The following is a 22,266-nucleotide window of genomic DNA, read 5'->3' as shown; positions in this document are numbered from 1 at the left end:
AAAATGCATGTCAAGAAACACCTTATTACATGAATGATACAGTTGTGGTGTTTATGTTGTTTCAATGTAAACATTGCAAAATATGCCCACAAAATCCTGCCCGGCCCACCAACCCCTTCTGTTCAAAATCTCCAGGCAAACATACAGCTAATATACCAGGACACACACTTAATGAGAAACATTCCCAGTAAAGTGGGATTAATAGATCACACCAGCCATGCCCATTTTTCTTTCATTTTCTTGTTTGTAAAGTCACAGCCTAAATACGGAATGTGGTTCCCATGAAACTGGGCACAGGGACCCAGTTTTTGTGATGGTATAAACAGGCCCCAGTGTGTAGCGATTAACTTAAAGGCGTCATGCTTTCCACACTGTAAAAGGCTTTCCGGTGACGTCCAGGCCGCCTGCCATTCTGAATGAACTGCAACAATGAGGACTGACAGAGCGGCTGAATGGGCATTTGCAGGGGGGCGGGGGGGTATCACCCTGAATGGGTTCCTGCAGATATCGCCCTAAACACTGAACACTGTACCCTGCACACTTCACTCAGGGCAGGAGCCTGTGTCACCTTTATGCTAAATATTGGGGAGGTTTTATGTGTATAGAGCTCTACTGTGTTCAAACATTGCCCCTTTTGCACCACAATTCAACCCAGCACCAGGAATAAACTGGAGCAGACCTGTGAACAACACTAGTTACACTTGGAAATGGGGAAACTCTTGAGGACCACAAATTCAGCCACCCAGGGCAGAACTGTTGTAGAACATATGGACAACACCACTATGTGTACAATGGTAGGGCTACCTATCTATCCATCATATAGTTGTTACAAACTATTTTTAATTGAATGGAAATTAATCATACCAGGAAGCTTAATTATCATTGGTTCTTTTACAGTGTTCAGGGAAAAGTCTAAGGTTCAGTTGTTAAGTCCTCTGCTCTTAAGGGTCACTGGATGCCAGCTTAGCTCGGGTGCAAAGTCAACGTGTCGGAGTCTGTCTGGTAGAGTCTACCGTAAAAGTGCAGAAAATACTGTGGTTTTGCACACATATATATATATATATATATATATATATATTCTTTGATATGTGCTGTTTTGCGTTTGGTGCATTTGAAATTATAGAGGTATGGGAGCAAAAAACAAAAACAACAACAACAACAACAACTACAATAGCTACTAACTAATGTGCAGTTAGGAATGCAAGAACACATACATATTAATAAATACAATCCTGCGCCAGGGTAGAGCGGATTGAGAAGCACGGGCGAGAGACAGAGAGAGGGAAGAGGAGGCGGGCAGTGCGAGAGTAAACGTCTCCCCTCTATTTGTATTTGAGTCCCATAACAAAAGGCAGGGCGGAGGTAGCAGCTCCACCACAGCAGCGCAGTCCTGAGCCAGACGACGCGGAGCGGCTGCACTGCGGCTGCACTGAGGCTGGACGGCCCGCGGAAACTGGGCAATCTGGGAAGTGCTGCCGCTGTTGGGCTCTGTGCGAGGCGTGCAGCGCTGCAGAGCGGGGGCTGAAGTCCATCTGAATTTGTTTAACTGCGCTTTTTTTTTTTTTGCATGGTGGAGGTGGGGCTTTTTGGCTCTAGGTTGCCTCTCAATACGTTTTTTCCCCTCTCTGCTGAAGTTTGCGACAGACTTCATCGGTGCTTGCTGTGTGTGAGCAGCGCTGTTCCACTGGTTGACTGAGCAAATACATAGGTTTTCTTTTTATATATACATACATATATATATATATATAACACAGATCTATCGCTATATATGAGCTGTTTTAGTTGTATGAGTGCGTGTGTGTGTCTCGGCGTATTTCTATAGCGGATATTAGACGGCGACCATAGAAGGGGACTAACTGGCGAAGAAAAAGCAGCATCACCATGAAGCCCATTAATCTGAGCACCTACAGCCTGTCTCTCCTCACTGCCAAAGAGGACATCCTCAACCCCAAGTCCTCCGCGAACTGGTAAGTCAAACTGTTATAGCGTAGTTACAGGACACTGCCATTGCAACTTCATATTGTCCTTCCCAATACATTTAACAGTGTGATCATTTGCAGGGACACGGAAACGTACTGCTGGGTCGATTCCTTTACTTCAGGGCTCCGGTACGCAGCTGCGGGCTGTAATTGGTCCCAGTGGAGTTGATTGTGTGCGCCGCGCAGCCTGCTGTTGCGCTAGTGCTGTAATCGCTCGGCGTGTGTGTGTGTGTGTGTGTGTGCGCGCAAGCCTGTGCTGAAATACAATGGTCGCGTTTACGTAGTCCGGATTTACGCATTTCTGCACACATCTGCAGAATTGCCTCGATCCCATTGGTGGAGCCGCGCAGAGCTGCGGAGATCTGCGCCACAAGAGAGCGACCTGTACACGACTGCTCTGCGCTCCCGTAGCTGCGCTGGTCGAGGCGGCACTTTAGGTCACATTAAAGCCCAGTCAGATGTTTCAACACTAGTTTGTACAAGTCACGGAAGAGAGGTATTTTTTAGTTGTAATATATGTCGACGTCATCAGAAGTACTAATGTGTACTGTGCTTATGAAACGTTAACTACTCCCTACCCCTAACTCACGCACGAATACACACAATACAAAATACACGAACACTACTACAACACTATCATATTCCCAAAATGCATTTATCTTGAGTGCTGAAATACATGGTTTAACCGCTGGCTCTTTCACACCAAAACCCCTTATTGCACCACAACAGAGAATCGTCTGACACTTGTTTCTGCAAGGCTCTCCCTTAGTGCATCGTTATAAAGCAACCAGTCAATCTAAAGGCCAATGGGCAAACAGTCAAACATGTCTTCACATACTTTTTGTTAGGGTGAACACTGTAAAAGTGCTCTTCAGAGTTCAGTTACTGCAGGGTTCAGTTATCATACCCTGCAAGCATAAAGGAGGAGTTCTCCTGTTTCATCTGGTTACAGTAACTACGAACAAGTTTTTTTCCTTTTTTATTGTAATTAGTCCAACAACAGTCAGACCCAAGGGCTTGGTTTGAGGGTAGTTGAATGTTCAGTTTGTAGAATGCATTATTGGAGGCTTGAACATGCAAGTCAGGACAGTGGTGTTCAGTACCTGCCAGAACTGAGGGCAACGAGAAGCATGAATGAAAGTAGGGGCAGGTTCACCACCTGTTTGTACTTCGTGTGTTTCGTTTTTGGTGTTTGTTTGTAGATAGTGTAGGAGGTCCAACGTTGCCCAGCAGGATAACATAACAAAAGCTCGCTTGACTCGTGGGTCAGACCCTGTAGTGGAGCAGAAACATGTGGTCAGGGGCTGGAGTTTGAATCTTGGTGCTGCTGGGGTCCTGGCATTTATTTCCCCCTCTACAGTAATCCCCGTGAAGCAGCTTTGTCAATCAAAGACCCTGCCCGTTTTGGGTGAGATGGACAGACTGTGAACATTGGGAGGAGAAACGAGAGAGAGGGAGAGAGATCAGTGAGGATCAGACTCAACAGCCAGGAGTGGAATACCAGGGAAATGCGAACTATGTTACTGCTCCCTAAGGAACAGAAAAAAGGGGCTGTGTGTGAATCAGAGGAATAAAATGTGGGACAAAGAAGGCTGTTTGGCACCTGAAAACAGTTACTCTGCCCCCCCCAGGTCTGGCTGTGAAGTGTCCCTCTCTGGCCTGGGCCGGTTTTACTATCTAGGTTGGAGCTGAGCAGGAGCAGGAGCTAGACGTCTCTCCCAGCTCTTCAGAATTTCAAATGTACTATTTTTGGATTTTCTGGTTAATTTCCATACTTGTAAATCCAGTTTTAGAACACATTTAAAAAAAAGGCAGCACAGTTACATTACAAAACAAAACAAACATGTGAATAATGATGTCAAGCGGTTTGTATTTTTTAAACTAGTAGTGCTTGTAAGGCTGTTTTTGTTTTTCCCCAACTTGCCTGCTCTTTGTGTATCGGTCCAGACAAAATGGTGAGTCTGATGAAAGTACAGATGACCCCAAATTTGACACCCAGGGGGCTGTGCGTTTCATTTGATCATGAGCAAGACCCCTGTCTGCCCAAATCGATGAAAATACAAAAATCGTTCAGTGTGACAGTCATACCACAGTTGTCTACCAAAGCATTCGAAGAAAAGATCTGTACACACTGAGCATTGCACTGGCCAAACCATACAGGAAAATAAAGAATCAATCAAAATAACTGTTAGCTCTCTCCTTAGTGATCATTAAGGCTTCAGTCTGAAATAATAACCGGTGTCTGTTTATTTTTCCTCTCAAGCCTAAAGACTTCCATTCTAGTTCCCTCTCATGAAACATTTCCCCATGACCCCAGCCCAGTCCATCATCTCTAGAGTTTGTATTTTCTTAAAAAGTCACATAATTGCCTAATGCAATTACTCATGACCGCAAAGGGTACAAATGTTATTTAGTAGATTTTTTTTTCTTTTTTCCCTCCCTCTGTTGTTACTCTGTAGCAACTCTCAATGTGAGACAGTTTAAACATTGTCTGTGCATGAAACAGAATCTGATATTCACACTGTATTCAGACTCCTTCTGTGGCTTTGAGCGTGCCGGGACTTGACGCTCCACTGTCAATGGCGTTATTATATTATCCAAATAGTGTGTTCTCTGCAAGTTTTCAGCGGGCGAAACACCTAATTCCCGCAGACATCCTGTCACTGGCAGCTTAAGCGATCTGGGGTGTTGCTATTCTGATTTTTCCACACAGTTAATCCCTGTGGAAACGCTGACAATCGCGAGGCTTTGCAGAGCAGACTGCGCTGGGAGCTGTCTGTGCGCTGGGCATGTGTGCCTCTGCCAGCAGGGCTTCAGACCCGCTCCTGCCGTCACATCAGCATATGTTTGGATTATGTGTTAGGGCGAGACTGGTCCCTGTGTGTGTGTGTGTGTGTGTGTGTGTGTTTTGCCCAAATGAGAGAGCTCATTGTGAGAGACTGTAACAAAAAGTCTCTCAATTACCTTATTCCAAATGACTTTCTACTTTAAGCTACTCCTGTCTCTCTCCCACTCCTGTCTTTTTAGAAGAGTGAGTAGTGCAAATGGAGGCATTGTCAGTATAGTTCGGTGCTCCTCTGTTGCCATCACATCACCCCCCTCCCTCAGCAATGGGGGGCTGGAGAGTGGATGAGGTCATCACTGGGAGCTGTGTCTGGAGACTGGGAGGGAGAGAGACAGGGTGTTTTGAAAAGTGATCCTTCTCCACGCTCGGCTTTGGTTATCAGCTGACCTTGTGTGGAAGCCTGATGAATGGGGAAAATATGCCAGCAATGAATACCCTTGGTGTGTTTTCCTCTTACGTGAAAGAAACCGCATTGTGGAGCTTCTTTTGTGTTGTCTTTGGCGCCTGCTGCAGCTTTAAACGTCCATTCTCTCACTTACTAGGTCTGCCTCTGTGTGAAATCTCCACTCTGATGTAACACTGCAGTTGAACTGATATAGAACTCAGATTACAAAATATACCCCTATAGTTTATAGTTTAAGTTCCCTCATTTCCTGTTTATACACTTCTATGTTGATTGACAGATCTTTATTTATGTCCCGTTTCTTCCCAGTGCCCCATCTGTGAGTGGGGTGTTCAGTTCAGTGCTTACCTGCATTCTTTCGAAGTGGTGCTCTGATGTTATGTTGGGCAGTGGCTTATTTCAGAAATGCAGCCAGACAGAATTTGATAGGTGCTTTAGCAATGCCCAGTCCTCATTAGGAGACCGGATTGCAAAACGTTCCTTTGGAAGAGTGTTCAGGACTTGGGCCGATTGCTGTCACGGAAACCTTGAAGGCCAGCCAAGCGTGCTCGCAGTTTAAGAGGAGGCCAAGTCTGTGACATGGCAGCGCGTCTGTACTGCGCTCTTGCTTTTACTTGCGGTTCGGGTGTTTAACAAGGTATTTTGTTGATCAGAGTGAAAGAGAGAGAGCAATTTCCTTTATTAATTGGCAATAACCCAACTTTCCCAAAGGCTTTCCTTATGCAAGTTTGCCCTGGAACGTTTACCATAGATGCACTTTTAACATGGTTTCATGGTTTTACAGTGGTTTGCTATGTGTTCAACATGCCTACACTGCCAAGGGAATACCATGCCTTAGTAGACTTAGTAGTTATTTATGATCCAGTGTAGTAAAGTACATTAAAACTGGAAAACCAATACCAGTTGCAGGACAATTCACGTTATGTTGTGAGTAATCCAGTAAAGAAATTAGACTGTATGCATTCCTGCACATATGGGTGTAACCAGAGCTTTGCAAAGTTTCATTATGAGTCTCTTGAGTTGTATTGTACCCTCTATACAACGCACCAAAGCATCCTATTCACTCTCTCCATCTGCAGGATGCTTATCAGTTGTCTAGTTGTTCCAAACCTTTTAGTTTCAGCTAAATATAGAAGTTGGTGCTTTATTTAATTTGCCACAGAATGTCTGCCCACTTCAAAGTCTTGCCTACATCTCTCTACCATCATGGTTTAATCCACAGTGACAAACCTATCTGTTCTTTCTTGAGTCTCCGTCTTTCATTTGTATACGGGTCTGTGTATGTGGGAGAGTACTGGAGGATCTGGGAACTGACTGTGTTTAAAATCAAAAATAAAATTAAAAAGGGCTCTGTGATGCAAGCGTGTCTGGGTGGGCGTTCACAGGACACGGAGGTGAAAGACTTCACAGCCATTCCCCTACAGGTTGCCCCTGCACTGTTGACACGGCGACAGGGCTGAGGGGGTGTCTGTCACCCCCAGCTCCAGTGTAGATTGCGATCTGACCACCAACACAGCCTGCCTACAGCCCGCAGTCTCGCACGCAGATCTGAGTCACGGCCAGAATATCAATGGCACAATTGGTCTCGTTATATGGCCTCATCATTGTGCTCTTCAGTGTTTTATAGCACCAGAACAGAATATGATTGTTAGGAAAAAAACAACAACAAAACAGTATAAAGAGAGTACAAAAAAAGTTGACTGAGATACGTTATCTTGTGATCTTTTACGGGATGCCCCCGGACGAACCGTCACACTTTCCTTGTGTTTCATGTGATTATTTGGCCAGGTTATTTATTCTTGATTTGATCACCTGTCCTCCAGCTTGTGGTGCGTGGCATTGACGGGGTCCGTGTGGCAGCAGAGGAAAATAAAGCAAAGTCAAAGACAGGGAACAGAGAAAATGAAAAGAAACCCACGATGGGCAAAACAAGCTGGCATAACCGCTCATTCAAGCAGTAGATGGTATCAGTATCGTGGGACAGGCTCCATAACCAATGAGCTAACCATTCTCGTTTATTTATTTATTTAACACAAGGGGTAAAAAAACTTGATCTCCAGGCTTTTCAGAATCACAAGCCAGAGACGTTGAGCTCTCTCGGTTTTGGCGTTCCTACAGAAAACAAATGAATCAAAAAATATGCACACGCCTCGAATTGCTTTCTTGGGCAATCGTATCAGTGTATTGTCCCTGCTTGGTTTGTTCACAAAGATTTGCATTGAATAAACCTTAAGACATTTACCTTAGTTAATGTACCGAAGGATTTTCAAAGTTGCACATGCATTTACTGTGGCTTTACCATGGTTTTATATCAGGAGGAATGCATAGAGCTTGTTTCCACATCAGTAGAGCAGCCAGACTTAGTCTAGGGCTCAAGGATAGGAGGAGATTTGAGGAATGCAATGTGCTGAGCTTGAGGAAACGACAGCCAAGAGGGAGATGTGATTAAACTCTGTCAAAAGTTTAATGAGAGACAAATTTTAGTTGCCTACAGTTATATTAAACTGGGTTGAATGAAAGCTTTGACTTGACCACCAGTCTCAATATCCAAGCCTAGTATTTGATTGAAGTTAAGAGGCCTCTGCAAAACCAAATGCCACCGTGCCACAGCAGTCGATGGGCCGGTTTCGATTTAATCCTGGCCTTTAAAGGAAAGGTCCCACTAGTTCTAAAATCATGGTTTTGTGCATCTTTTTGTTTTGTTATAGTGTATAAGTAATCTTTTCTGGTAACAAAGGACGTGATTTTAGAACTAGTGGGACCTTTCCTTTAATTTGTGAAACCGAAACAAAAATGAAAGAAAGGACAAGAAGGGAAATGCATTAAGAGGAGATTTTGCAATCGTACCGGAAAGCAATTGTTTGCACAGGGTAGTCTAATGAGTATCCTGATGTACACCCTAACTTGAGCTTGTGCTCTGCAGCCAGTGGAGAATGAGTCAGTTGCGATTTGTCATTTTCTGGAGCACTTGGGTGTGAACGCAAATAGTATTTTCAATCAATTTCACAAGTGCTGCAGGATCAAAGAAATGCAAATACTAATAAACAGAAGATTATGATGTATAGAGAAATTACTTGTCAAATATAGGCCCTAACATGTAGTAAAACTGCACACTTCCTGGAAACACAAGCTTGTCTCTACCCTATAGAGCTGTATACAGTGTTCTGTTAAAATCTCACTGTCTGTAGACTTTGGTTATCTCTCTGGTGTTTTGGATGTATTGAGCGCAAGTTAAATGTAATTGTGGTCAATTTCAATGTTTCAATTCCAATAGAATTTTTCAGACCCATTCCAAATTCCAATTCCAGTTATTTTTACCATTGGCATAATAGATTCTACTGGAATCAGATCTGAGTTGCGAAAATAATTGCAAATGGAATTGGAATGGAAAAATTGGAATTGACCCCAACCCTGAAATATAATGAAAGCACTGTTGTGTGGTTTGAGGTTTTGTTCGCTGTATGCATACCGTTCTGTCAGGTTCCGAGGGCTTGAGTTCAGTTTTTTTTTTCTCATTTGTGTGACTGGTATTAGACTTTTTAACTTGTTTGAAGAAGATAAGAAGATAATACAAAAGCACCAAACTGTAACTCACAACCCACCACACCATAAGGACTACGGATGTTAAAATTCACCAGTAAGTTAAGTTTTGTCCAGCAAGGTCCTGGCTAAGCCTGACAAGAACAATGCCCAGGAAATGGAGGGTCCACTAATGCCAGGGAAGGGAGTGGGGGGGGGTAACGACGAAGGGCTATTGTCTTTTTAGCTGCTGTGAGGTCAGGCTGAACAAGATCCACGTTTGTGTCACAGAAAGTTCAAGTGAAGAGTTTTCTAATCGTAAGGAATCTCTCTATCACAAATAACAGAAGGGGGTGAAGAAACCTGTCTCCACATCACGACCTTCCCAGACCATATGCAGAAATGTACCCATGATGCCCTGGGGGCTGGGCTGGCACTGGTATTTGACTTTTAATTGTCTTTCCCTGCAAGAAAAATAAACGAATCCAAATAAAACACAAACAGGTGGAAGGAAGTGTGGGATGAGGAAAACAAACGAACCCTCCCTGCCCAAGCTGTTTGGGGCTTGTGGGTGTTTCAGCAGGACACAATTAAGCAACTAACCTTTATGGCAGGGCTGTAAAACGCACTTTTAAAAAGAGGGTGCAGTTTTCCTTAAATAAAAGTGCAGGTTCTGGCTGCGTTCCCAGATGTTTTTCAGGCAGTCCTTGCTGAAGTGGAGTCTTCTCCACGGCTCAAAGGCACATCAAAGCCACAGCCTCCAGCTTTCCAAATTCAGGTGAAAGTATCTGCTACCTGCAGTAACCGGAGAAGAAAGTGGCAAATGTCCTTAAAAACAAGCTTTTGAGCACCGCAGCAGTGTCTGTCAGTGAGGGCGTTTCTTCCCCTATTGTGCAGCCGAGAGTGGCGGCCGAAGTAGTCATGTAATTAGTCTCCTGGCCTGTCCTTCTGTTCTTGTTGTCTTTTTATGGTTGTGAGATGTGCGTTCTCCTCCACCCACACTAAAGACTTAAGTTACCGTTTCTGTGCAGTGGACAAGAAAGTTGGATACAAACATATACACCTGCACTAAGCCTTTGGCAAAAGAGAAAATGTCAGTTTCAGGAAAGGGATACTCTGAGTCACACGAAACAGAGCCTGTCAGAGACGAGAATGGAGTTTGTGTGTGTGTCTGTGTCTGTGTCTGTGTCTGTGTGGGGTGGAGTTACCTTACAAAATTGTGTAATTCTGCCTGGATACCTCTGTTTATGTTGTACCTCGATGCTGTATTGGAGAGTCAGGCAAATTATGCTTCTGTGCACTAAACTATGGTAAGTTACCCTTGGTAGGGGAAGACTGATATGTTTTGTTACATTCCACTTTGGTTAAGTATTCCGGAGAACTCCAGAGCTCTTGAGATCCTTCACAGACCGCATACCAGTAGGGAAGGAGGGGGGTAGGCTGTGAATTCTAAATATACTTTTCTCTGTTTGTTTTAGCAGAGTTTCACACAGTTACTGTACTGCACATCTCTGATAGACCGAGCCAAGCCGGGAGTACTGTACACTGTAACTGTATGTCCTGCAGTGACCTCCCAGCCTCCGTGAACAGATCAGAGTGTGCGGGGTTGTGGGGGGAAGCCTTAGAGGCAAGACGCAGTGGCAGGGAGCCGGGACCATTTGTGGAGAGACTGCAGAAGGAAGGAAACACTCTCTTCATTTACAATCCCGATGTACAATGAATGAATGTACCGGCTGGCCGTGAGGGACAATGCGAAACAAAAACAGCCCTCGGTTTTTCAAAACTGAACACACATCCTGTGCAGAAAACAAGCTTGGATTCCTGGCGGCTAGTTATATAGTCTGGGCCCATTCACACTGTCTGGCCCTGAGATATCCGCTCTGAAATACAAGCACAGACATTAAATCTATTCAATCAATCAATCAATCAATCAATCAGGCAGTTTTTAATTGGTGTAGCGCCCCTTCGCAAAGCTTGCCACAAAGCGCTTCACAGAATAAAAGAACAATATATCATAGTCATTAACACAACAGGAAAAAATAAACTATTAGGCACAGAGGAGAGAAACAAAAGCTCCTACAGGATTACGGACTGTTTTAGAAGAAAATAAATCTCTGGGGGTCCACGGCTTAAGGGCCAGGCATAGTGGTTGCCTCCCCTCCAGGCACAACATTAACAGACAGCAGGCAAATACTATTGTGTCTCTGTATTTCTCTGTAGCCTGCTTTATTCACAATAACAAGTCAAATATCCTGCACCTGGCATGGGCTTCGATCCAGACCCTGCCTAGACTAGCTAGACATCCCATTGTTTAAATTTACAATAAGTGTCAGTCATTGGCTGCTTACATTATATTAACCTGTTCCTTACGTTAAGGGCAGGCATGGAAGTTCAGCTTTTTCAAAAGAGGGAATTACAAAGATTAATGTTCTTTGTATCGTAGGTTGTCGGCTACAGTTTGCATATTCTGTGGTCTGTTATGTCGCGTCCTGTTGTGCTACAGTAGTACGGCTTCATTGCTTGCTATTTCACATGTCCTTCGCTGTGATGTTTCACTGTGACTCAAATGTAATGCCTCATGGGATTTATTTCTAATTCCCTGGCAGTATTTCCAATGGGGGTGTGAAAATGTCCATGGCTATCTGTGCAGGTGAGGGTGTTGGCCTGTGGTTGCGCTGGTAGGGAAGAGAGTTGTGTTACTGGCCAGCTGCCCCACAATGAGGCTGATGGGACAGAGGACCAGCCCTCCCCCTCATTAAAAGCAGTGAAGCAAGGGGCAGCCTTGACAGGAAATGCCTGGACGGTCCCAGAGGAGTGCTGCCGACACTGCCCTTCAGCGCCTGACTCCAGAGCTGCTGTCTGACAGCCCAGCCTCACCCCCCCGTCGCCCACTCCCCCACCTTTCCCTCACCTCCTGCACCCCCGCTACACTCAATCACATAACACGGGGTACAGGGTAGAGGATGCCCACCCTACTGGTTTGATTCCTTCGCAGCTGACCAATCAGATCTGATCAGGGCTAATCCAAAAGATGTTATAGATAGACTTTTTTGTTTGTGGTTTTTGCTTTTACCCAAGGACAAAAATAGGCCGTAATTCTAAATGCACAATATTTCAAATTGACCTCATTTCAAAATGAAATGTTTATTTCTCAATGGTTGAGTGGCTGATGGATTTAAGAATATATTTTTTTTCCATACAAGGACGTCAGTGTGTGAATCCGGCCAATGGACGTTAACTGACCTAGAGAGAGAATTTTTTTTTTTTGCATCATGGGCACATTTTTCTCATCTGAAGTTGTTTGACTAAACTGGATTAAGAGCCTGAGGGAATTTTCAGAAACCTGGGGACATGCAATTTAATATGAACACAAAGCTCCCTGGATTAGGATAATTGCTTTCAATCCTATACTACAACATTATCGGGGGTTGAATTCCCCTTGGGATTAAAACACAACCTGAAACAATTATTAAATCTGTGTTTCCGTTTAGGTTTACTTGTGTAGCCTGTGAGTTTTGGCCGTGTGGTGTGTGGGTGCTATGCCGTCCCTCAGGAGCTAGGTGACCCAGTGTGAGGATTTTGTTTTCCCTCTTTAGGAATCCATTCCCCCCCACCCCCGAGTCACTGGGTTTATAGTTAACTTTTTCAGTATTCAGGGGGGGTAGCCTTGGATTGGTCTTGTTGCTGCACAGTGGGAAAAATGCAGTGAATTCCCTTGTGGCGGCTGTGCTGGGGCAGGGTCAATGTCCCCTGGGCTGCTTGTCATCAAACAAGCCGCCTCCTGTTTACATTAGGAAAGACAGAGATGAGAGGAGGTTGGGAGTGTTTCCGCTCGGATCGGAAGGCTGTCCACGCTCGGCCGATTATAAGGCCTCTACTCTGTTCCTTATCAGTGCTGGACCCTCCCTCCCACACTCCCCTGCTGCCCACCTCCCTTTGAACAGTGTCTCCCAGGGCATTGACCGCGCACAGTGTTTTGGCTGTCCCTGTACTGCTGTGCCCACAATGGCAGTTCAGTTCAAGATTATACTGTATCAAAAGTGTAGGCGCAGTTTTCTTGAACCCAAACTGTGTGGAGAAGGGGAAGTACGATGGACGTTTATATAGCCCGCCACGTGTGTCTGAGTGGAGACCATTGGACTGATTTACAGGCATGGGGGAATCTCAAGAATGTGGGGGCTGTGCTCCCTGATTGGTTAACCAGTGGACCAATCAGAGTGCAGGCAGGTTCAGGAGAGAGACCCCCGTCCAGTCCAGTCCAGTACCAGAGCTGTCACTAGAACTCGGGGTGTCTGTGAGATGGAACCAGCATCCTCAAGCCATGATATTTACCTGTCTTATAAACTGGACCGTGTGGACTGTCAGTCTGGCTCTATTTTTTAATTCTTCTTCTTTTACTGAAATACTTTTTTTTTATTATTGAAAAAAACAACACTTATTGCCTGAAAGTCAACAGCTCCATTGATGATTAATTTACTGGCATGTGTAAAACAGGTCTCCAATAAACAGCTTGGCTGTCTGTGCACATCATGCTTCTTTAACGTAATTTTTTTTTTTTTAAAGTTCTTCCTCTAGTTGTTTACAGGCAGCCGCCTGTGTGTGAGTCCGCCAGGGGGTCTTGCCAGGCTGAGGAAGGTGCTCCGACCCGGTGGGGGGCAGAACACCCCCCCGACTGGCAATGGGAAACAGCTGGAGAATCGAAATCTCCGCTAATTCTAGTTATTCCCCTGGTAGGTTTTATAGAGTGCTTTTTATCAGTGCTGTAACAATTCCTGGCAGACCATGCTTGTATATCTCCTGGGTAATAGAGCACAGAAGCTGTAAATACCTCACGAGAAATTAATGGCCTTTAAAAGCTCCCTTGGCTACTGTCTTTACTGTAAGTCCGTGTCCCCTGCACCCCCACCCTCTGCCCTGTGGGAAACTCTGCTTCTCATGGTCAACATTTATTAGGGAACGAAAAAAGTCATTAGATTGCAACTAAACCATCCTCAATAGCTGGCTGTACAGTTAACACTTACACGAGACTCGCTGACGGGCATTGCCAGTGACCGGCTCACTAATTAAAGCATGGAATTGAAATCTGAAAGTCCCAGGCAGTAAATTAATCCTTATCATGTGACAAAGGGGCCACAACACAGCAATGCCCTTACCACATCGTAACTGTCAGCGTTAATGGCTGCTTAAAAAAGTAACTTCCCCATGCGTAAAGTTAGCGATTAAGCATTATGGTGGTATTCGTTAGGATAACGAATATTATCCAATATCTGATGTCTGATGTAATGTTTTTGCTGTCATTCCATCTTATGTTACTGTCTGTTGTGCTGCATTACTAAACAGGCAAATACGTATGAAAATAAATATATATGCATGTGCTTATAGAAACAGAATGGGGGAACTTTATTGGTGGTGCAAAGACTGTAGAGGCTCATGCTTCACTAGTGAGCTGCAGACATCTGGTGTCACCCCAATCCTCTTCCCCCACACACTTCCTGCCAAGTCCTGACTGGACACATAGCAGCCGAATCAGACCCAGATGTGTTGTGCGACGTGAGAGAGAGAGAAAGAAGGGGGTGGGAGGGGGAGATAAACAGACACACTGACTGACTTAGTGCATAATACAGTAAACTGACAATGTGCAAAGCATGAGGGAGAGAAAAGTAGAGAGAGAGAGAAGGAGTACATTCTGTTAAACTCTGTCCTGCTGCCTCTTCCCTTCCTCTTTTGCTGTCACAGTCTTGACACCTCCAGCCTCTGTCCCAACTCTCCCTCTCTCAATTTGATTTCCCCTCTCCCTTTTTCTAATTCCCCTCACAATTTGACTGCCCACCCTATCCATCCAGTCTGTTGTTATTTATACTTTTGTTTTCTGTACTGGTTTTGTTTGTCATTTTTCATCGAACCGGAGAAGCTAAAGTTTCCGTTTCTCCCTCTCGCATTCCATCCTCTCCTCCCTCCCTCCCTCCCTCCCTCTCGCCAGCTTTGCTTCATCTCTCCCTCTTGTTTGGCCTTCTCTCTGTCTTCTCATTCCTCAGTCACCCCCCACCCCTCTCTCTCTCTTTTGCTCTTGCACAGACTTTCTTTCTTTCCACCCTCATTCCCTTGCTCTTTTTAACCTCCCCTTTTCTCTCCCCCCTCTCTCTTTTTTTTTACTTCACTCCCTCTCCTTCCCTCTCCTGTGTTTCTCCCCTTCCTTTCTTCTCTCTACAGCCCCTTCCCCATCCCCTCCCTCTTCTTTGCTCCCTCTCTCTCGGTCCTGTTCCCAGCCTTCAGCCCTGACTGAGCCCCTCTGGCATGCTCTCTCTGCCCTCACAGTCCCCTGTCAGGAAGTCTGGGACCACTCCATTCCTCTCCAGCTCCGCAAATAGCTGCTGCTCTGATGTAATGGCCACCCCAGGGAGCCTTCTCATGCACTATAACAATCTACCTTCCTCACTGCCTCCCCCTTCTCGCCATCTCTCTCTCTCTCTCTCTCTCTCTCTCTCTCTCTCTCTCTCTCTCTCTCTCTCTCTCTCTGGCTCTGTGTTGCAGTTCTGGGCTGCAGTGTGCTCAGTAGCTCAGTGTTTTTTCCGCAGTCGTCCTTAGTGCTGGCTTTTGTCATTTAAAAGCATCTTCTCAATACTGAGCTGTGTGTCCAGCAGTGAGTCAGAGTGGAGATTGCCTTCCAGGCCTAAGTCATATTGGAAGTGTTCCACCACACTGGGCAGCTCTCTGTGGTTAATTTAGCCTGGAGGAGCAGGCAAGAGTGCTCTACAGGGTGAAGATGTCCAACTGGCGGGTGATTCCAGGTCACACAAACACACACACGCCTGCACAAACACACTGCAGCTCTAGAAACCCATGCCTTGACCCCAGCTGTGGTCTGCGCTCGCTCTGGGTCGTCCCTCATGGCAGATTACAGTCCTGCAAGTGTCAGGGGCTACCCGACGGCCCAGTGTGAGCGTGCCCGTAATAAGCTGAGCCTCAGCCAAATACCCCAGGCACTGCTGCCCCGAGCGCGTGAGTCACAGCCCCCATTCCCCCTCTACCTGCCTTAATGAGCAGGGCAGGCTGTCTCATAAACACAACGCCTTCCTCCTGACTGAGGGATACTGGCCACAAGACTCCATTGTTTTTGGCCCTTCTCAGCCGCCATCAAATCTGTAGATTCCTTAGAGTCTAGGACTTGGTCCAGGCAGTGGGAGAGGCCTATTGGAGATGGGAATGGGATGGGAGGCATATATCTAAAATCTAGAATATTTCCTCAAAGAGCTTGGTAATAAAGTGAAAGCTACTGGATTCATGAAATACACTAGAATTCATTATGAAGGCATGTGGCAGTTATGGGCTCTGTTTCTCCTCCTTTTCTCCATTCATTCCTTCCCTCTCTCTTTTGAGGAATGGCAGGGCTGCTGTGAGTCGGGAGTGTATGAGAGTGTCAATGTCAGAGTGCGTGGATAGGTTACTGCTGTCTGTTCCATATCAAAAGAAAAGAACGATAACAAAAAGCTGTGGTTTTTGCCATGTTTGGTGAGCGGAGAGTGCTAAAGGAAGTGAGGTGTAATGTCTCGCTACTCGGCTCCGACAGCTGCCTATAAATAGCAGCCTGGGCCCCAGGTCAGGCCTCACTCAGCCAGCAAATATGATTCATTACAGTCTTGAGACTGGACTGGTGGAGGACTGAAGGGAAAGAGAGCGGGGGACCGGCAGTACAATTTGATTTATGTATTTATTTATTGAATGATGTATTTATGCATGCGTTTATTTATTTTTAAATGTCATTGCATGCGCATTGGCCGTTCGCATTGATTACGTTTACACAGGCTTGATGGAAAAATATTGTCTCATGAAGGCCTCTTAAACCTGAGCTCCACCAATGCAGTGGAATTGCCCAGTTTTCTCCCAGACTCCCTCACCTGGGGTGTAAATCTGAGCCTTTTGGATGAGTGTCTGGGGCACAGGCTGCAAAAAACCCCAGTGCTTGTGTCTACTTCCTTTTATGCTTGGTGTTGCATCCTGTGTTATATTATCTCCTCTGCCTTGCACGTGTGTGTGTGTGTGTATTTATGTCTGTCTGTCCCCAAATATTCAAAAGGGGTTCAATTCTATGGCTGTGTGGGCTGCATTTCTGCCGCCACTTAATTCTGACTGCTCTGCGGTTCTGAGGTTAGCTAGTTTGCTGCAATCTTTTTGGCAGGCAGGTAAATGCTGCTCGTTAACCGCTCCACAATAAAACCACAGCTATCATTAGCCCGAGCCTGCAGGCCGACGGTGAAAACTCACTGCTCTCCGCACCCCTCCTCCTCTCTTACTCAACAGTGTCTTTTTCTAACATCTGTCCCCCTGTATTTCCCCTCCTCCTTCTGCTCTTGTTCTCTGCTTCAGTTTCTTTTTCTCTCCCTCCACACCCCTTGGCGGCCCTCTCCCTCTCCTTCTCTTTCTATGTCCTTACCTCTCTCTCCCTCCGCCCCTCTCCCCCGTCTTCTATGTCATACTCTCTCTGACATCTCTGTCTTTGTGTCTCTCTTTTCCTTCTTGTTTCCACTCGATTCCCTCTCTTTTTCCCTGACTAGTCTTGTGTTGGCATGTTGCTGTCCTGGGCCGAGTTCAGTGCAGCACAGCTACAGAAGCAGGGCTGTTTTTAACATTAGGGCCCCATGACTGAACTCCACATGTGGTGAGCGAGACTGGGGCTGTTCGGTGCGGGCGGTGGAGCCAGGCTGTTGAGCAATGCCTGGGTCCTATTAGCTCCACGACTGGGGAGAGCTTCATTCTTTCATTGAGCATTTTTTTTTTTTTTTTACATAAACCGTTCAACCAATAGCACTAAAAAGCACAGTAAAGCAGCTCAGAGTATCCTGTTGCTTCTGCCAAACAAAGTCCCAAGCTCATTCTTCTACAAAGCAGTGCCCCCCTGGCAGTCTGTAGCAATGGTAAGGACAGGCCCTACTGCAGAGTATTCTTCAGTTTGGTGAAAGTACAGTAGTTTATTTGAGCTAGTTTTCTCTTTCAGGATCTCTTTTGCTCTCTCTCACTCTCACACAATCATTCCACTACAGAAGGCATGGATATAGCAGGTGGGCCAAGAAAAATAAATAAATAATGAAACTGAACGTAGAACTCGAGAGAATTAAATGTTTCAATTTTGTACTGAAATGTAATCTTCTCCATGTTCTCCGTTGGCTACAGCACTGACCAGTACTGTCCCAGTTGGCTGTAGTATACAGTATTAGGGCATAACTAGTCCATATAGCGCACTGTTTCATCTGGGCACTGGGTGGACTGGCAGGTGACTGATATCATTACATAAAGCCTTATGAAATCAATCACTCCCTGCTCCCACGCTTCAGTGCAAAAGGGGAGACCAGTTGTGACTTTTTTTATGGGTTTAATGAGTCATTAATTAATAAGATGCCTCCAGGGCCAGGAGCCAGGCTGTCTTGCAGTGGCATATATGATAATGCTGTGCCCTGGGCACCCTTGTCTTGGAGCGTCCCCTCCCTGTGAGCAGTTGCTCAATCGGCCCTGTGTAAATACAGCTGTGTGTGGCCGCAGTGGGCTCAGCGCTGGCAGTGGCCTCTGTGGGCACACGCACACCACAGAGCTGGCTCCCATCCTCGCTTTCGTGTTGCTTCCTCGTGCTTTTTATCTCGTGAGAGGCAGAGGGTGTCCGCTCCTCATCCAATAGTTTAGTACTGACCAGCTTAAGTACAGTATTAAATATGGTGGCTTTACCCTTAACTAACGTATTGACTTCAATATGTTAATGGACGCAAAATCTTTCAACCTTAAACGTGGAAGGGGATGACTGCGGGGTAACTGAAGTTGTGTTATGCACTTGGCCTGAGTCAGAGCTGGCCGAGATGGTATTGCTCTTGCATTCCTGCTGTATCCCAGGCCCTGGAATCTAGTCCTGAGAACTCTTCCCAGCAAAAGGCTGCTCCTGGGGATTAGGGAAAAAACGCTGAGACGCACAAACCCACAGCCGTTCCACAGGCACAAAGGGATCAGCGACGGCGCTGTCTTGACCTCGTGCTTGAACTGAACATGCCCGGAGTGGATAAGGCTGGCAGCAAATAGCTTGGGCTGTGTGTGTGTTGTTGTTAGTGCTTTGCGTCTGTGTTTGCGTTTGCACATTTGCGTCTGTGCGTTGGTGCATGCGTTTTTCATGTCTTACATTTTTCATGTGTGCTTGTGTGTGTTGCGTGTATTTGTGAGTGTGCGTTTTAATTTCAGCAATTGGTTGTTGGCACAGTAAAGATTAGTGACACTTGCGTGTTGTTTCAAACCAGTTCCTAACGCTTCCCTATAAAAACTGTATGCGAAAAATGAACAATGTCATTGAATTCCTATTGATTGCATTATAACTTTCCACAGCCATTCCCTTGAAAGCCTGAATCAACATATTAATCAAGAACAGGCATGCATCTGAAAGCTCTTCAGAGGTCTGAGCCAATAAATTAATTGCAGGGCATTGGCAGATAATACCGAAGTCTTATGGCTGAGCCTTGTCAGGCTCTGAACATCTCAGAACTCCAGGCACGTGTCAAGGACTGTCTGGGAAAAAGAAACAGTTTCTATTAAACAAGATCATTAATCCACCCAAACTCAGTGCATATATTTTGAAAGGGTTTAACCACTCCCCGCACCTCCTGATCCTCCAATCCTTCTCACTGAACACAAAACGCAGAAATGGAACAAACGCTGCTGCACAGTGTTCCTCTGTAGATTATCCAGTCTGCCCAGTGCTGCCACCTTTGTCCCTTTCATGATGTATCATCACTTGTCATCAACTCACAAAAGGGTGAGCCTGTCTCGGTGGCACACACTGAGAAAAAAAACTTTGTTTCCGGGCTGATCTGGATTATTATAACCCCTGAGGATCAGACTGGCAGTGTGGGCACCCACAGAGCTGCCCCAATTCCTGTCAGTTTCATCATCCCCATCATTGGCATTAAAATATGGCTGCTGCCATTACGCAAAGCAATTCACCTTCATAGAGGGGCTGTAAAACAGTGCACAAGTTGTGCTTTGCAGAGAACTAACACAATACTATAGGATACAGGTTTGAGAAACTTGCCTCTAAGTATGGGCTTCTTCTCTGTTGATGTTGTTATATTTCTTCATCGTTTAAACATGTGCTGGCAGTGGGATTGTAACGGTGTGCAGCCCAGACTTGAAACAGTGTGTTGTTTACCTGTCTCTCCAGAAACCCTCTGTAAAGCTGTTGGGAGACACGGTGGCAAGAGGAGGCCGTGAGGGAGAAAAGGAGAGTGGCAGGGCATGCGCTGTGAAACCATGGGCGCAAACTGATTATTCCTACAGCCTATCATTAGACCTTTGTCATGAGTTAATTTTAAATGGCAATTAGACTGTCACTGTGCTGTGTCTTGGGCATCAGAATACAATGGCGATATTGTTACTTAATTATACACATTTTAATGAACCCCGCATTATATTTTCCCCAGCAAACAATTGGACTACAATAATACGCTGATTGAATAAAATGGTCCATTAGCGCGCCAGATGTAAACTGTTATGGCAAAAGCTCATTTCAGGGCTGTTGTGTTTTGAATAGCTTGTGTGGTGTTGTGCAGGAGCTAAAATAGCAAAACAGTCAAAGATTTTATAAAGGACTTGTCAACGTTTTAATACAGTCCAGCCTTACCAAGCGAAATTACTTAAAAACATTTTTTTTATAGTGTCAGTTTTGTCAGTTTTGCCTTGGAACAGACGCCTCTGTTGATGTGTTGCTCCGTGATGCCAGCTCAGAGTGTAAGGGACAGGAAGGGGGCAGAGGGGACCGGTTTCGGTACTGATCTTTAGAACAACTGGATAGGTGATCTTTTTTTATTGTTGAATTATTAACGTGGAGAGTCCATAGCACTGGAGGCACATTCTCAGGTTACCGAAGACAGTTAATTATTTCTGTACAGACTCGTCTCCTGGTTGCCATCTCTTTGCACCCACCAGAGTGGCCTATTAGGGAGTGGGGATATGGAAATTGATAGTCCATGGTGAAAGATTTACCGGGTTCCCATCGTAAATCTGTTGCCTGCTGCATGCAGCCCGGTGTTAAATGTTTTTTTGATATGCTTTTTTTATTTGATTTGATTTTTTTTTACCCCTGCTGAGTTGTGCATCTCTGATAGACTTCTTGCAAAAGCACCAGACCAGTGGCAACACGCCTGCCTGTGCCGGAGGGGCTGGCAGGGCAGGGGAGCTATGGATTAGGGATTCAGCGAGAGAAAGGGAACACGTGAGCAGGGGGATTTGCAACTTTTTGTGTAGCCAGCACTGTTTTTAAAGAGTTGCGTTTATCCGCTTTTGTATTTACTGTGGGGGGAAAGCTATCCTATCCTGCCTGTGCATACGAAAAACACAAAACAAGCCGAAAAATAGAGGGTGGGTGGAATGTGTGCACTGTGGCCGTGGTAAAGGTGCGCAGAGACCCTAAATCAGCATAGCACAGTGTTGTTCTCTGCTTCTAGTTCTAGAGCAAGAGCAGGCGACATAAACATGCAACTGCAACTTGCAGTGAATCTTCTCGAACTTGAAAACGAGTCGAGCAAGGTTTTTGTTGTCAGCAGATTTTGTGTCCAATCGAAGAGTTTTATAGTTTGCTGCTTTGAATTCTGTACGGACGTCCATACTGCTGTTTGCCCGGGAGAGATCTGAATCTCTGAGCCAAGTCTTAGTGAAAATAAAGAAGTCTTGGGCTTTCTATGGGGTCGGGAATCGGTGTCGGGCTTCTCGGCAGAATCTGGATTATAGGTCAGGCTTCTAAACAGGGCCTGTATACAATGTCAGGGCGGTCCCCAGATTGGTACATAGTACAGTCTGTGTCACAATACAGTATGGTTAACCATGCATTGTTATTTAGTTTGTATTTGTACAGGCCGAGTGACATGCTATACCCTAGCTGCTTAGCCAACCCCAGATCTTAAGTCTGCTTAATTAGATGGATTAATGTGTTGAGTACATGCTATCAAGAGTTTCCCATGATATTACAGTGTGATAGTGTCCGCATCACTGTGTCTTCTGCCACTGTGTGCGTGAGACTCGTTTATCTCTTTCTTATCCAAGATGTAACTCCTACTAAAGGGCACTATAATGACCTTATTCAGGGCAGCTGCAATTCCCCAAATTCAGAAACTAATTTCAAAGTAGCGTCTAGCTTTACCGTCCCCCTAGAAATAAGTGCTAGCCGGGACACGCAGTTGGCTCCAGGAAGCCGTCAGACAGGTTCATCCCAAACCCTGCAGTGAAGTAACGTTTAGTTTGGAAAGTAACACAATCTGTAAACCCAGGTGCTCTTGGCCGTGAGTCACCGTGCCAGGCCCGGGGAGTGGAGGTGAAGACCATACTGATTGGACCGTGCACGTTTTCCATTATTCCAATATTTCAAAGGCATTTTTGCTGTGATAGACTGTGATCTAGTCATGGTAGAGTGTAGTAAAACACAGTGAAGGCTTGTCAAACCCATAGGAGACCACTGTTAAAGTATGGAACAACCATGTAAGAATCCTATGGAAAATTTA

The 22,266-nt window shown here is 45.5% G+C and overlaps 1 protein-coding gene across 2 annotated transcripts in view; it reads left to right on the top strand.

Moving 5' to 3' along the window:
• The first annotated feature begins 1,339 nt into the window (after positions 1 to 1,339).
• LOC136755382 (drebrin) overlaps positions 1,340 to 22,266 on the top strand; it is a 50,902-nt gene continuing 29,975 nt past the window's right edge. The window contains exon 1 of one of the 2 annotated variants that reach the window (XM_066711930.1): positions 1,340 to 1,967. In XM_066711930.1, the coding sequence (XP_066568027.1) occupies positions 1,882 to 1,967 (86 nt within the window). In that variant the 5' untranslated portion in view covers positions 1,340 to 1,881. Of the gene's footprint in view, positions 1,968 to 13,330; positions 13,477 to 22,266 lie in introns of those variants that run through there. The other variant, XM_066711931.1, reaches the window with a different exon arrangement.

The sequence above is a fragment of the Amia ocellicauda genome, chromosome 8 (genome assembly GCF_036373705.1).
Source record: "Amia ocellicauda isolate fAmiCal2 chromosome 8, fAmiCal2.hap1, whole genome shotgun sequence".
Taxonomy (NCBI): domain Eukaryota; kingdom Metazoa; phylum Chordata; class Actinopteri; order Amiiformes; family Amiidae; genus Amia; species Amia ocellicauda.
This window is presented reverse-complemented; position numbering and strand designations above follow the sequence as displayed.